General features: G+C 47.9%; 1 protein-coding gene across 5 annotated transcripts in view; it reads right to left on the bottom strand.

The window, feature by feature from the left end:
- Window positions 1-15,779, bottom strand: part of thrb (thyroid hormone receptor beta) — a 180,496-nt gene that overhangs the window by 46,043 nt on the left and 118,674 nt on the right. For all 5 annotated transcript variants that reach the window (XM_042075655.1, XM_042075660.1, XM_042075659.1 and 2 more), the window contains exon 3: window positions 12,445-12,513. In XM_042075655.1, the coding sequence (XP_041931589.1) occupies window positions 12,445-12,451 (7 nt within the window). In that variant the 5' untranslated portion in view covers window positions 12,452-12,513. The remainder of the gene's footprint in view (window positions 1-12,444; window positions 12,514-15,779) is intronic.

Raw genomic sequence — 15,779 nt, 5'->3', positions numbered from 1 at the left:
ACTCGACTACTGCAACGCCCTCCTGACAGGTCTCCCAGCCTGCGCAGTGAAACCACTTCAGATGATCCAGAACGTGGCGGCGCGCCTGGTCTACAACCAACCCAAAAGGGCACATGTTACCCCTCTGCTCATCCAGCTACACTGGCTACCTATGGCGGCCCGCATCAAATTCAAGGCTCTAACGCTTGCCTACAAAGTAGTCTCCAGTTCTGCTCCCACCTACTTGAATGCCCTCATACAGACATACGCTACCTCCAGACCGCTGCACTCCTCAGACGAACGACGTCTAGCTCTACCACCGGTACGCTCAGGCCAACTTTTCTCATCTGCTGTTCCTCGTTGGTGGAACACACTGCCAGTTCCTACAAGGGCAGGGACATCCCTCTCCATTTTCAAAAAACTCCTAAAGACCCAGCTCTTTAGAGAACATCTCCTCTCATAGCACCACTTACAACAAGTCCTGCTGATCCTTGCACTCACCAGCCGTCTTAAACGTAACACGTAACTGTTAAAAACAGCACTCACTGATGCACTTATTCTTACTGTACTCTAATGTTTTTTAAATTGTCCTAAAATTGTTGAGAACTGCTCTAAAACTTAAACTGTTTACCATGTTGTTAGTCGCTTTGGCTAAAAAAGCGTCAGCCAAATGTAATGTAATGTAATGTAATGTAATACAAATGTGACCAGGCATGGGAAAACCAGGCTCAAGTCGCAGAGACACAAGTCACGAAAAACGACTTTGAAGTTTTTTTTTTTTTTCAAAATTAGTTATTTTCGTTTTTTTGCAGAATGTGCAAGTTGAAGTCCTAAAGAAGCAATTCCATGTTTCAGATAACAGCATTGGTTGCTTTAAAAGTGTATATTTTGTCCTTGAAAATGGTTAAGTTTCAGGAAGTAAATCAGCGTTTGAATTGGCCGTGATCATCAGTGTTCTTTTGTTCTGTCGGCCAATCAGCTGTATGCAAGAAGTAACACAAGCGATACACATGGCTACTTAATATACAGCGACCCCGGAACTCTCCTTGGCAGACATTCGTGTAGCGACAAACTTTCTCCAGAGCTTATGTACAAAATACGGAGTGATTCTATAGTTGCCGAAAGAGAGTGGCAGGACATGCAAATCATTGGCCATCTTGAGGCAAACAGACGTACAGTAGTTACTTCGGAAATGACTACATCCACCAAAAAGCCGCAGACGAAAAGAAAGTCCCCCCAGACCACATATTTCATCTGAGGCAATGAAGTCTGCCAGAATACTTTTCAGTTTCTCATAGCGTAAGTAGTTCCTGTTACATTGCAATCCCTGCTACATTGCTTGCTAGCTAGCTAATGCTACATTGTTATTAGCTAGTTATTGTTGTTATTAGCTAGCTCAGTACTGTCGTTTAAAATGATGCACATTGAAACTAAGCTGTAATGGGAGGTTTTTGGCTAGTAATGTGAACATCTGCTATTAATTTGAATAATGCTTGATTTGCTTGAATGGACTGATGCTAATGATTTAGCACCTAGCCTACTGGAGGATAGTTTGTATGAATACATCCAGAGTAAGGTGCAAAGTTTTTTCTTCTTCTGTTCTTTTTTTTACATTGCGGCTCTTGCTGTCATCAGGTAGGCCTAGTGGAAAACAGCTCTCCTGAGAGTCACCTCAATATCCCACAGCTTGTTGGAACGGCAGATGGCAGAGTGTTTGTCAAGAACTTCGACTGGCAGAAACATCTGAGTCCCTACTTCAGAAGGCTTCCAAAGATCAAGAGTTATCAGCACTTCAGATATTTATATTGAAACTTTCACATTGGGCAGCCGTGGCCCACTGGTTAGCACTCTGGACTTGTAACCGGAGGGTTGCCGATTCGAGCCCCGACCAGTGGGCCGCGGCTGAAGTGCCCTTGAGCAAGGCACCTAACCCCTCACTGCTCCCCGAGCGCCACCGTTGAAGCAGGCACCTCACTGCGACGGGATTAGTGTGTGCTTCACCTCACTGTGTGCTGTTTGTGTTTCACTAATTCACAGATAAATCAGAGACTTTCTAATGAGGAGACATAGCACTCAAAGAATACTCCATAGAAATGCATGGGGCTAGTTTGTCACGCCAATATGGCCGTTGTCTACAAATATCCCACCCCTTCCTCAGCAAAACGTTGACGTGAAAACATTGAGCCAATCATGTGGTGTGATGTGAATACATTGAGCCAATCATATGGTGTGTTGTGAAGACATCGTGCCAATCATGTGTTGTGATCTCGCCGCTGGAGCAAGATTGGTGTTGTGAAGCGCAGTTCGACCCAAAGACTGTGCCCGATGAGTGCCCATTAACGTTGGTATATGGCTGCCGAGTGGAGGGACTTGCCTAAAAGGACTTTGGTTAAATGCAGAGACCAAATTTCCCTCACGGGATCAAAAAAGTATATATACTTATATACTTATACTTATACATTGTGTTCATATAAAAAGTAATTGGGTGATGATGGTGTTTTATGAGAAATAGTTAGCCATTCTTAAAATGTACTGTTATTTGCTTACAGCTTTGATGCCAAGAGACCTGGGGGGTATTCCATCAACCTCGCTAAAGGCCAAACCTGGCTTATTTCGATAAGTCTCATTAATTTTAGTGAGAATTCCGTTCCATTAATGAGGTTAACGTGAATCCCAGCTTGGTAACTATGGGAATTTATGCCACAGAACTATCCTGCTCCGTAGCAGATTAACTTTCAAGCTAAATTAAGCTGTGTTGCAAAAAAACAATCAGTCGGAAAACGAGTCCAAAAAGATGGTTCCGTCAACCTATGCTTTCGTCACCTGTAGCCTAGGCCTACAACTTCAAAAATAGAAGTAGGCCTAGAAATGTTTTTTTTTCTGACAGTGTCACCAAGCATGGATTTACACATTCACTAGCTCCAAAGAATGTATGAAGATTATGCGATTAAAAATGTTTTAACTTCACATATGTGTGGTTCTAGGAATCTTGCCACTCTGCGCCACTTACGTTCTGTGGTGGTGTAATGTGCAGCGAGACAGCATAGGAATGGAATTGCGTTCTTGCGTGTTCGCAGGTTCGCTCCCCATACGAAGTATTAAGGCAACATAGTTTATCACCTTGATAATGGCATTTTTAGTTATAATCTTTGATGAAAGACATATGTCTACTGCTGATAAAGGGCCATGCACATTTGGTAGGCTGTTCAGTGACAGCTGCCAGTGGGCTATATCTATAGCAAGAAGCGTCTGTGTGTCTGTCCGGATGTGTGTCTGTGGCACGCATATCTCGCTGACCGTTGGTCAGACTGATTTCAAACTTGGCAGGTGTCTTGCTACAGGCATGAGTAAGTGCAGTGCCAAATTTGACATTGTTTGAATAAGAAATGCAAAAGATATCGTTAAATATATCGGTAAAAGAAGCACATTGGCTTTCGCCGCTAGCCACTCTCCCTCCCACACAGAACTGTACTGCAGTGAGGATAGAAGGGCTTTGGCAGAACAGGATCAGTGTAAGTTACACGGGTAAAAACCTATTTTTTTTTACAGTCTATGGTAAAAACTTACGCGAGTGCAAGATGTGTTAACATGTCTGACCTCAACAATAAAGTGAACTCTGTGGATTTTGCAACAACACGCCAACACACACAGGTAGGCTATGCAGTGGCTCTTCAAAATTACCTAAAAAATGATGTGCAATAAACGGACACTTAGCGGGTAGCCCAGGCTACTTTGGACTGTCTTTAGACTTAGGCAAACGACAATTCCAACTGCAAGGTCCAAAATTGAAACGAGCGATAATGGTCCCGAATTAAAGAACGTCTCAGAATGCCACACATGCAAAGCATAACCAGCGACAAGCAACGAGTGGCAGACTAGTGTGATGTCACTTATAGGCCACCAGAGACTGTTTTTGAGTCACACCGTTGCAAATTTCATATGATGCATCATTCCACAAAATGGTTTGTTTTCTCTATCATCAAGTTATTCAATAGGCTAAGCATATAGCCTTGACTCAAAACAGCTGTTAGGATTATGTCATTTTGATTTGTAAAAAATGTCACATGCAGCCATGCTTAAATTCTGCTCACTTCACATTTATTATATTATTATATTATCTGTAGGCCTATTCATTATTGAATGCTTACCTGGAATTATGTTTTTCCCGATCATCCTATTTTTAAAGCAAGCCTACCTGCAGGCATGTAATTAGGCTACAGGAATAGCATGTTTGAACGGGCACTGCACTAGTTATATCTGATGCAAGCCAAAGGATAATTCTGTAGCCTAGGCAGCTAATAATTAAAACTGCTTCATGTGTCGACGATTGTTCATGAATGTCAAATCAACTGTGTGCTACACAGATGAAATATAATGTAATGTAATGTAATGAAATACTATCCATAAATTGAATTGAAGATAATTTTAGATAATTTTATTTCAAACACTTGGGACTTATGGGAGACAATAGGCTATTATGTTGATACTATTTTATTTATTTCACCTACACCTAGACAATAATTTGGAGTGAACACTTTTAATCTAAGAATGTAAGCTATAGATAGTTTTGAATATCCATATGCATATCCATAAGTTGTTTTTGAGTTTATACTATTTATTCATTCACTCATTTTGTTCAAGCAGACTGTATAGTCTATGTGTTCAAGAGTGAAGCCAATCAAACTCGCAATTGATTTCAAACCATTAGCATTGTTGTTTTAAATGTATGCTTTCATTATTCTCCAATTTCTGTAGGCAATCTATTTTTTCTCTCGATGTTAAATTTGATGACTTTCGATGAAAATCCTGTAGATGGCGCTTGCCAAATCGAACAGAAATCGTCTAGTATTGTCTTAATTTTACGACATATATCCTCTTTTCGTCAATCTACTGTTTTGGTCTACTGTTCTACCTCGTGCACGAGCCGAGATGAAGCTGACTTAAACCTCGCTTGAATAAACGAGGCCAAGATGCCGCTAACTTGAGTTAACGGAACAGCTTCAGCCTCAAGTGAAAGTCTACGCTAGTTCAAGCCAGGCTATTTCTGTTAAGCGCCGCCTTCATTAGCGAGGTTGATGGAATACCCCCCAGGTGTGGTGCTTGCAAAAAGTCACTGTGATGCAGATCCTGTGGAATTTCAGTTACTGCGCAATTCAGCGGTTCTGCCCCCTGTTGACAGTCTTTCCTTGCTATGTTAGCCTTTATGCACAGCCTCTCCCTCCCTCCAACAGCCTGGACTAAATTCACTTAACTCTAGTTCTGACTTATTGTGTTGCCTCCAAAGTCTACTGACTTAAAACTGCACTGTCTTGCTTTACTTTTTTGCCCTTTACCAAATAATACCTGAACTCTCCTGTACCACAGGGTCAGTCCCTGCCCTGTCACCCTTATCACACAGCCTCAGCACATTGATGTGGACCTTGTTTGTTATTTAGTATCTTTTTCATAGAATCTTTATTCTTATTGTCTAGTGTATAGGATCTTTATTCTTATTTTTCTATTGGATTCATATTGACTTCCATTTTGCAATCCTGCTTGTTGTATGTGTATGTTATTGGGTCTTCTATTGGGAACTAGATGTGGTTTATACCTTGGATTATGGTATTGTAACATCTTACCCTGTGTATTAATGCATGCTATTCAGGGCCTTTTGTAATAAAAGCATTTCCATTTCAATAAAGTACCTTCTAATTCTGATTATTCTAAGTCCAGTGAAGTGCCTAATGAAAATAACACTACATCAATATTAACAACACTACAATTCTTTCTGCCCTGCAGGCTAGCAGATCCAGGTGTCACAGCGACACCTGTAGGGGGAAGGGCTACAGATACCAGATGTCAGAATTACCAGAATTTGCAAATCTATTAGGCCAGTTTTCTCAGTAACTTCACAACTTATTCAAATATTATCAGATCTCCATGAGTGAGACATCATTGGATAGCTTTGAAACTACACAGAATCCGTGAATAACTCAAAATGTCTCTGGGGAGACATGTGGCTGGTTTTCCCATGCCTGGTCACAAATGATAAGCTATAAGCTAAAGGGTTTCATTCATTCTAGAGGTTCATGAAACTTGTTCAAATTTGTTTGTTTTTTATTACAGATACATTTCTAGAGCGCTGAAATCTTCAGCCAGAGTGCGGTCCAGCAATCACATCGCTGGCGCTTCCACGCCACACTCTTCACTCACGCAGCGCTTCCACGCCGCACTCTTCACTCACGCAGCGCTTCCACGCCGCACTCTTCACTCACGCTGCACTCTTCACTCACGCAGCGCTTCCACGCCGCACTCTTCACTCACGCAGCGCTTCCACGCCGCACTCTTCACTCACGCAGCGCTCTTCACTCACGCCGCACTCTTCACTCACGCAGCGCTTCCACGCCGCACTCTTCACTCACGCCGCACTCTTCACTCACGCAGCGCTTCCACGCCACACTCTTCACTCACGCCGCACTCTTCACTCACGCAGCGCTTCCACGCCGCACTCTTCACTCACGCCACACTCTTCACTCACGCAGCGCTTCCACGCCGCACTCTTCACTCACGCAGCGCTTCCACGCCGCACTCTTCACTCACGCAGCGCTTCCACGCCGCACTCTTCACTCACGCAGCGCTTCCACGCCGCACTCTTCACTCACGCCGCACTCTTCACTCACGCCGCACTCTTCACTCACGCAGCGCTTCCACGCCGCACTCTTCACTCACGCCGCACTCTTCACTCACGCAGCGCTTCCACGCCGCACTCTTCACTCACGCCGCACTCTTCACTCACGCAGCGCTTCCACGCCGCACTCTTCACTCACGCAGCGCTTCCACGCCGCACTCTTCACTCACGCCGCACTCTTCACTCACGCAGCGCTTCCACGCCGCACTCTTCACTCACGCAGCACTCTTCACTCACGCAGCGCTTCCACGCCGCACTCTTCACTCACGCAGCGCTTCCACGCCGCACTCTTCACTCACGCCGCACTCTTCACTCACGCAGCGCTTCCACGCCGCACTCTTCACTCACGCAGCGCTTCCACGCCGCACTCTTCACTCACGCCGCACTCTTCACTCACGCAGCGCTTCCACGCCGCACTCTTCACTCACGCAGCGCTTCCACGCCGCACTCTTCACTCACGCCGCACTCTTCACTCACGCAGCGCTTCCACGCCGCACTCTTCACTCACGCAGCACTCTTCACTCACGCTGCACTCTTCACTCACGCAGCACTCTTCACTCACGCCACACTCTTCACTCACGCAGCGCTTCCACGCCACACTCTTCACTCACGCAGCGCTTCCACGCCGCACTCTTCACTCACGCAGCACTCTTCACTCACGCAGCGCTTCCACGCCGCACTCTTCACTCACGCCACACTCTTCACTCACGCAGCGCTTCCACGCCACACTCTTCACTCACGCAGCGCTTCCACGCCGCACTCTTCACTCACGCAGCGCTTCCACGCCACACTCTTCACTCACGCAGCGCTTCCACGCCGCACTCTTCACTCACGCAGCGCTTCCACGCCGCACTCTTCACTCACGCAGCGCTTCCACGCCGCACTCTTCACTCACGCAGCGCTTCCACGCCGCACTCTTCACTCACGCAGCGCTTCCACGCCGCACTCTTCACTCACGCAGCGCTTCCACGCCGCACTCTTCACTCACGCAGCACTCTTCACTCACGCCGCACTCTTCACTCACGCAGCACTCTTCACTCACGCCGCACTCTTCACTCACGCAGCGCTTCCACGCCGCACTCTTCACTCACGCAGCACTCTTCACTCACGCTGCACTCTTCACTCACGCAGCGCTCTTCACTCACGCCGCACTCTTCACTCACGCAGCACTCTTCACTCACGCCGCACTCTTCACTCACGCAGCACTCTTCACTCACGCCGCACTCTTCACTCACGCAGCGCTTCCACGCCGCACTCTTCACTCACGCAGCGCTCTTCACTCACGCCGCACTCTTCACTCACGCAGCACTCTTCACTCACGCCGCACTCTTCACTCACGCAGCACTCTTCACTCACGCTGCACTCTTCACTCACGCAGCGCTCTTCACTCATGCCGCACTCTTCACTCACGCAGCACTCTTCACTCACGCCGCACTCTTCACTCACGCAGCACTCTTCACTCACGCAGCACTCTTCACTCACGCAGCACTCTTCACTCACGCAGCACTCTTCACTCACGCAGCACTCTTCACTCACGCCGCACTCTTCACTCACGCAGCGCTTCCACGCCACACTCTTCACTCACGCCGCACTCTTCACTCACGCAGCGCTTCCACGCCGCACTCTTCACTCACGCAGCGCTTCCACGCCACACTCTTCACTCACGCAGCACTCTTCACTCACGCAGCGCTTCCACGCCGCACTCTTCACTCACGCAGCGCTTCCACGCTGCACTCTTCACTCACGCAGCGCTTCCACGCCGCACTCTTCACTCACGCAGCGCTTCCACGCCGCACTCTTCACTCACGCAGCACTCTTCACTCACGCCGCACTCTTCACTCACGCAGCACTCTTCACTCACGCCGCACTCTTCACTCACGCAGCGCTTCCACGCCACACTCTTCACTCACGCAGCACTCTTCACTCACGCCGCACTCTTCACTCACGCAGCGCTTCCACGCCACACTCTTCACTCACGCCGCACTCTTCACTCACGCAGCGCTTCCACGCCACACTCTTCACTCACGCCGCACTCTTCACTCACACAGCACTCTTCACTCACGCAGCACTCTTCACTCACGCAGCACTCTTCACTCACGCCGCACTCTTCACTCACGCAGCGCTTCCACGCCACACTCTTCACTCACGCCGCACTCTTCACTCACGCTGCACTCTTCACTCACGCAGCGCTCTTCACTCACGCAGCGCTCTTCACTCACGCAGCGCTCTTCACTCACGCAGCACTCTTCACTCACGCAGCGCTTCCACGCCGCACTCTTCACTCACGCAGCGCTTCCACGCCACACTCTTCACTCACGCCACACTCTTCACTCACGCCGCACTCTTCACTCACGCCGCACTCTTCACTCACGCAGCGCTCTTCACTCACGCAGCGCTCTTCACTCACGCAGCGCTCTTCACTCACGCAGCGCTTCCACGCCGCACTCTTCACTCACGCAGCGCTTCCACGCCACACTCTTCACTCACGCAGCACTCTTCACTCACGCCGCACTCTTCACTCACGCAGCACTCTTCACTCACGCCGCACTCTTCACTCACGCAGCGCTTCCACGCCGCACTCTTCACTCACGCCGCACTCTTCACTCACGCTGCACTCTTCACTCACGCAGCGCTCTTCACTCACGCAGCACTCTTCACTCACGCCGCACTCTTCACTCACGCAGCGCTTCCACGCCGCACTCTTCACTCACGCCGCACTCTTCACTCACGCAGCGCTTCCACGCCACACTCTTCACTCACGCCGCACTCTTCACTCACGCTGCACTCTTCACTCACGCCGCACTCTTCACTCACGCAGCGCTTCCACGCCGCACTCTTCACTCACGCAGCGCTTCCACGCCGCACTCTTCACTCACGCCGCACTCTTCACTCACGCCGCACTCTTCACTCACGCAGCGCTTCCACGCCACACTCTTCACTCACGCCGCACTCTTCACTCACGCTGCACTCTTCACTCACGCCGCACTCTTCACTCACGCAGCGCTTCCACGCCGCACTCTTCACTCACGCAGCGCTTCCACGCCGCACTCTTCACTCACGCTGCACTCTTCACTCACGCAGCGCTTCCACGCCGCACTCTTCACTCACGCCGCACTCTTCACTCACGCAGCGCTTCCACGCCGCACTCTTCACTCACGCAGCGCTTCCACGCCGCACTCTTCACTCACGCAGCGCTTCCACGCCACACTCTTCACTCACGCAGCGCTTCCACGCCACACTCTTCACTCACGCAGCACTCTTCACTCACGCAGCACTCTTCACTCACGCCGCACTCTTCACTCACGCAGCGCTTCCACGCCACACTCTTCACTCACGCCACACTCTTCACTCACGCAGCGCTTCCACGCCGCACTCTTCACTCACGCCGCACTCTTCACTCACGCAGCGCTTCCACGCCGCACTCTTCACTCACGCCGCACTCTTCACTCACGCAGCGCTTCCACGCCACACTCTTCACTCACGCCGCACTCTTCACTCACGCTGCACTCTTCACTCACGCAGCGCTCTTCACTCACGCCGCACTCTTCACTCACGCAGCGCTTCCACGCCGCACTCTTCACTCACGCAGCACTCTTCACTCACGCCGCACTCTTCACTCACGCCACACTCTTCACTCACGCAGCGCTTCCACGCCGCACTCTTCACTCACGCAGCGCTTCCACGCAGCACTCTTCACTCACGCAGCGCTTCCACGCCACACTCTTCACTCACGCAGCGCTTCCACGCCGCACTCTTCACTCACGCAGCGCTTCCACGCCACACTCTTCACTCACGCAGCGCTTCCACGCCACACTCTTCACTCACGCAGCGCTTCCACGCCGCACTCTTCACTCACGCAGCGCTTCCACGCCACACTCTTCACTCACGCAGCGCTTCCACGCCGCACTCTTCACTCACGCAGCGCTTCCACGCCACACTCTTCACTCACGCAGCGCTTCCACGCCACACTCTTCACTCACGCCGCACTCTTCACTCACGCAGCACTCTTCACTCACGCAGCACTCTTCACTCACGCCGCACTCTTCACTCACGCCGCACTCTTCACTCACGCCGCACTCTTCACTCACGCAGCGCTTCCACGCCGCACTCTTCACTCACGCAGCGCTTCCACGCCGCACTCTTCACTCACGCAGCGCTTCCACGCCGCACTCTTCACTCACGCAGCGCTTCCACGCCACACTCTTCACTCACGCAGCGCTTCCACGCCGCACTCTTCACTCACGCAGCGCTTCCACGCCACACTCTTCACTCACGCCGCACTCTTCACTCACGCAGCGCTTCCACGCCGCACTCTTCACTCACGCAGCGCTTCCACGCCGCACTCTTCACTCACGCAGCGCTTCCACGCCGCACTCTTCACTCACGCAGCGCTTCCACGCCGCACTCTTCACTCACGCAGCGCTTCCACGCCGCACTCTTCACTCACGCAGCGCTCTTCACTCACGCCGCACTCTTCACTCACGCAGCGCTTCCACGCCGCACTCTTCACTCACGCAGCGCTTCCACGCCGCACTCTTCACTCACGCAGCGCTTCCACGCCGCACTCTTCACTCACGCAGCGCTTCCACGCCGCACTCTTCACTCACGCAGCGCTTCCACGCCGCACTCTTCACTCACGCAGCGCTTCCACGCCGCACTCTTCACCGATTCACAAAAATAGTTGTACACTTCAATACTCCATCTACACTGAAATAGAACTTCAATACTCCATCCACACTGAAATAGACCTTCAATACTTCATCCACACTGAAGGAAACCAGGCGGAAGAGGGTTGTGAATCCTGCAATTTCCAAAAACCGTAAATGTTAAATTTTTCAGACTGTCAATCACTCCAGAATTATCCTAGGAGGGCAAATTAATATAACAAGTCTTAATTCAAAAGCTGACCAAATCCTTCTATTAAACTCCAACCTAGACGTCTTATGTTTAACAGAGACATGGCTTAATAAAAACTCAAACTCATCCATATTAGATGTTCCATGCTACAATGTGTACAGGAAAGATAAGAGTGGGTTCTAAAGGCAGCGGAGTGCTATAAGAGTGGGTTCTAAAGGCAGCGGAGTGCTATAAGAGTGGGTTCTAAAAGCAGCGGAGTGCTATAGGAGTGGGTTCTAAAGGCAGCGGAGTGCTATAAGAGTGGGTTCTAAAAGCAGCAGAGTCCTATAAAGGCAGCAGAGTGCTATAAGAGTGGGTTCTAAAAGCAGCGGAGTGCTATAAGAGTGGGTTCTAAAAGCAGCGGAGTGCTATAAGAGTGGGTTCTAAAGGCAGCGGAGTGTTAATTTTTGTGAAAGATTGTTTTCAGTGTTATGAAATTGAATGGTCATGTAATGAACTGGAATGCATTATTTTATCCCCACAAATGTCATTCTCTCGTATTGCACTACTCGTATGGCTGCTGTCTCCCCAATTTTTAAAGGTTGGGACCGTCTCTCTGCCTGTAACTACTGAGATCAACTGAGATGGCTCAAGGAGCTTGCACACTGCACCAACAAACACCAACAGTTGGGTCTGTGAGGGCCAGCAGTCTGTGTTTGTTGCCGTTTGTTGGATGGAGTCGTTAAGAGTTTGACATGACAGTTGGTTTTATGAACATTCTAAAGACTACCACCAACAGCTGCCAACTTTAGAATGGTTTTATAGAAAAAGTAAAATCCTAGGTGAAGGAGGGGTTGTTGGAGCAATCTTTTCAGACTTCAAGACTTGCACTAAAACACACACACACTTGCACTAAAACACACACACACACACACACACACACAGATGAGAATGACCATTACCTGACATACTGAACTGTAGGGATCAGGGCCTTGACATCATTCCTCTGTGGTTCCACGGCTCCTTAGAACCTGAGAGGGAGAGAGAGAGAGAGAGAGAGAGGGAGAGAGAGAGAGAGAGAGAGAGAGAGAGAGAGAGGGATAGAGAGAGAGATGGGGAGGCAGAGAGAGGGAGAGAGAGAGGAGAGAGAGAGGAGAGAGAGAGAGGGATAAAGAAGGAGAGAGATGGAGAGGCAGAGAGAGGGAGAGAGGGAGGGAGAGACAGAGGGAGATGGAGAGAGAGAGAAAGAGGGAGAGAGAGAGAGAGGAAGAGGGATAGAGATAGACATTTAGAGAGGGAGAGAGAGGGAGAGAGAGAGAGATGGAGAGGGAGAGAGATAGAGGGAGAGAGAGGCAGAGGGAGAGAGAGAGAGAGGAAGAGGGATAGCGATAGAGAGATGAAGAGAGAGGGAGAGAGAGGAGAGAGAGGCAGCGGGAGAGAGAATACCATAAAGCTTCAAGCAATCAAAACAGAGGTCAGCCGTGAAACCAGTTCCCTCTGTCAGTTGGTTCTGAAGTTAACTAATACACTAGCCCAGGGGTCGGCAACCTTTTTTGCCTGGAGAGCCACTTTGACCAAATGTATTATTTTTTTAATCTCAGAAGAGCCACATAAAGACGGTTACAAGAAAAAGTTTGGATAATAGAATGTACAGTTACTTTCATTCAACAGAGGATTTTTAAATACATTTTCTACTAGTTTTAAAAGTAATGTGCAAGTAACTTGAAATATAAAGTGGAATGACAGAAGTATAGGCCTTAGGCTTCCCATGTAGGCTAAACACCACCCCCTATTTTTCCAGTGTCCTTTGGTATGCAAAGTAACATCATAGTTAACAACACTCAATTTTCGTTGACATGTCATTGGCGAAATTGAACATTAGGCCTACCAGAGATTAGATTTAGTGATGGCCTTGGAGTCTGGCTGGCTCATATTCAGAGGGGGGAAGTTTCATGCAAGAATTGAGACTCTTGGCCCCAGCAGTGGTGCGACTGGCTGGGGCACCTGCTCTGTACGCCGGCGACCCGGGTTCGATTCCCGCCCTGTGGTCCTTTCCGGATCCCACCCCTGCTCTCTCTCCCACTCACTTCCTGTCAATCTCCACTATCCTATCTGATTAAAGGCATAAAAAGCCCAACAAATATACTTTAAAAAAATAATTGAGACTCTCACTATTAAAGAGCAACTCCACCAAAACTGTCATTTCCATAACGCCAACAAAATACCATGGCATTGTGTTGCCGTTTTGGATGTGACAGTTTTGCGCGGAATTGCCCTTAATAAACGTGAGCGCAGGTTTGTCTTTATATTTTTCATATGTGAGAAAGATTTCTCACATGCAAGTGGAACCGAACTGGGTTAACACAGCAATACTAACTCGTTGCAGTGTGCGATATATAACGGTCATTTCGCGTTTTCAGAATCAGTCTTCTGATGGAAACTTTCCCATTTCAGCGTTGTGTTTCCCATTTTGCTGATGTTTCCTTTTTTGACATTTTCCTACAGCAAGCGCACACATCAACAATAACAATTAAAGTGTTCTCGTTGACTGAAATGGAGGGAAATCAGTGATTTTGTTTGATATTGACATGGCAATGAACCGCGAATGTAAAAATATTGTGCAGCTAAGTTATATAAACTATAATATACAACGAAGTTATATAAATTACTCAGATAGACCTACAATATTACATTTTGAACATGAACAAACTGAAATATAATACATTTTAATTAAATACTAATTTATTTATTTCAAAAGCTGAGCAGCATCAGAGGGATCAAAGACCGGAGCCGTGGGTTGCCAACCCCTGCACTAGCCCATCAATCTCAGACCAGCACTGCTTTCCAAAATCAGATCAGTGTAAAACAAATTATGAATCAAAGTAAGAAAAACATATCTGGGACATTGGGATATTCAAACAAAATCACAATCCAAATGATAATGCTACTTGTCACTAAAAAGAGATTATGAATGTTTCATAGTCACTAAAAAGAGATTATGAATGTTTTCATCTCATCTGTTAACATAGCCATTCATCAAAACCCCCACAGTAATCCCGTAGCTTTGTTGTGCACATATTTAACACCCAATACTGCGGCGATTTATATGCTACAACCATCAGTACATCTCTTACTGTTTCACACCATCTACTTCACATCAATACATCTCTTACTGTTTCATGGCATGTCATCTACTTCACAATCATGACCGCTTACCATGAGCATGCAACACACACACACACACACACACACACACGTAACAACGTCTTTGTTTATTTAGCTTAAAAGGTAGCATAGTTACCTAGGCTAGGCTAGGCTTCTTATTATTATTCTGCTGACCACGTTTTTCCGTATTTCACTTGAACCGTTTAACTTTGTGCAAACTTTGTAACATAGGTCTTCTAATCAAGTTTATACCACTGATATTACCATACATAATATCACCATACATAATATTACTTTATACCACTGATATACCATACATCATATTACTTTATACCACTGATATGCTGGATGTTAGGGGGTAATCATGATGGTTGACAATATCAAAGTAGTTGCTAGGTTGTTGCTAGGCTAATTGAGAGGGTTGGTAGGGTGTTGCTAGGGCAGATATGGTGGTTGTTTCACTAAATAAAGTGGTTGCTATGCTGGTTGCTATAATAATCATGTTGGTTGCTATGGTGGTTGCTAGGTTGACAATATAGTGGTGGTTGCTAGGTTTTTGGTAGGGTAATCAAGAGGGTTGCTAGGGTGTTATTAGGGTAGATATGGTGGTTGCTAAGCAGATGGTTGCTAGGGAATATAAATAAGTGGTTGCTCTGCTGGTTGCTAGGGTCATCATGTTGGTGACTATGTTGGTTGCTAGGTTGACATAATATTTATGGTTGCTAGGGTGTTGCTATGGTAGATATGGTGGTTGCTAGGTTGACATTATGCTAATGGTTGCTAGGCTGTTGCTAGGGTAATTATGTTGGTTGCTAGATAGGCAGATAGGCTAGATATGTAGATAGTTTAATGGATGTTAATACACATAGTTTAATTAATCTTGATGAGCGCCAAAGTCGCAAATTTGCGACAAACAGCAACACCGCATTTTTTTACAGTGTATTCAGGGCACAGGCAGCTAGCAGATGGTGAGGTGATGTTTGCTGAATGTGACAAAAAATGTTTTAGCTTAGAAACCGCATAACATCGCTTAGAGCACCTTTAAAGGGACACCAGGCAACATTTTCGTGTTAATTAATCATCTTCGTAAGTCGGTATATGGTTAAATGACTCATTACGGGGCGAATCAAGG

Source organism: Alosa sapidissima, chromosome 21 (genome assembly GCF_018492685.1).
Source record: "Alosa sapidissima isolate fAloSap1 chromosome 21, fAloSap1.pri, whole genome shotgun sequence".
Classification (NCBI taxonomy): Eukaryota; Metazoa; Chordata; class Actinopteri; order Clupeiformes; family Clupeidae; genus Alosa; species Alosa sapidissima.
The sequence above is the reverse complement of the archived record's forward strand: the minus strand, read 5'-3'. Positions and strand labels throughout refer to the sequence as shown.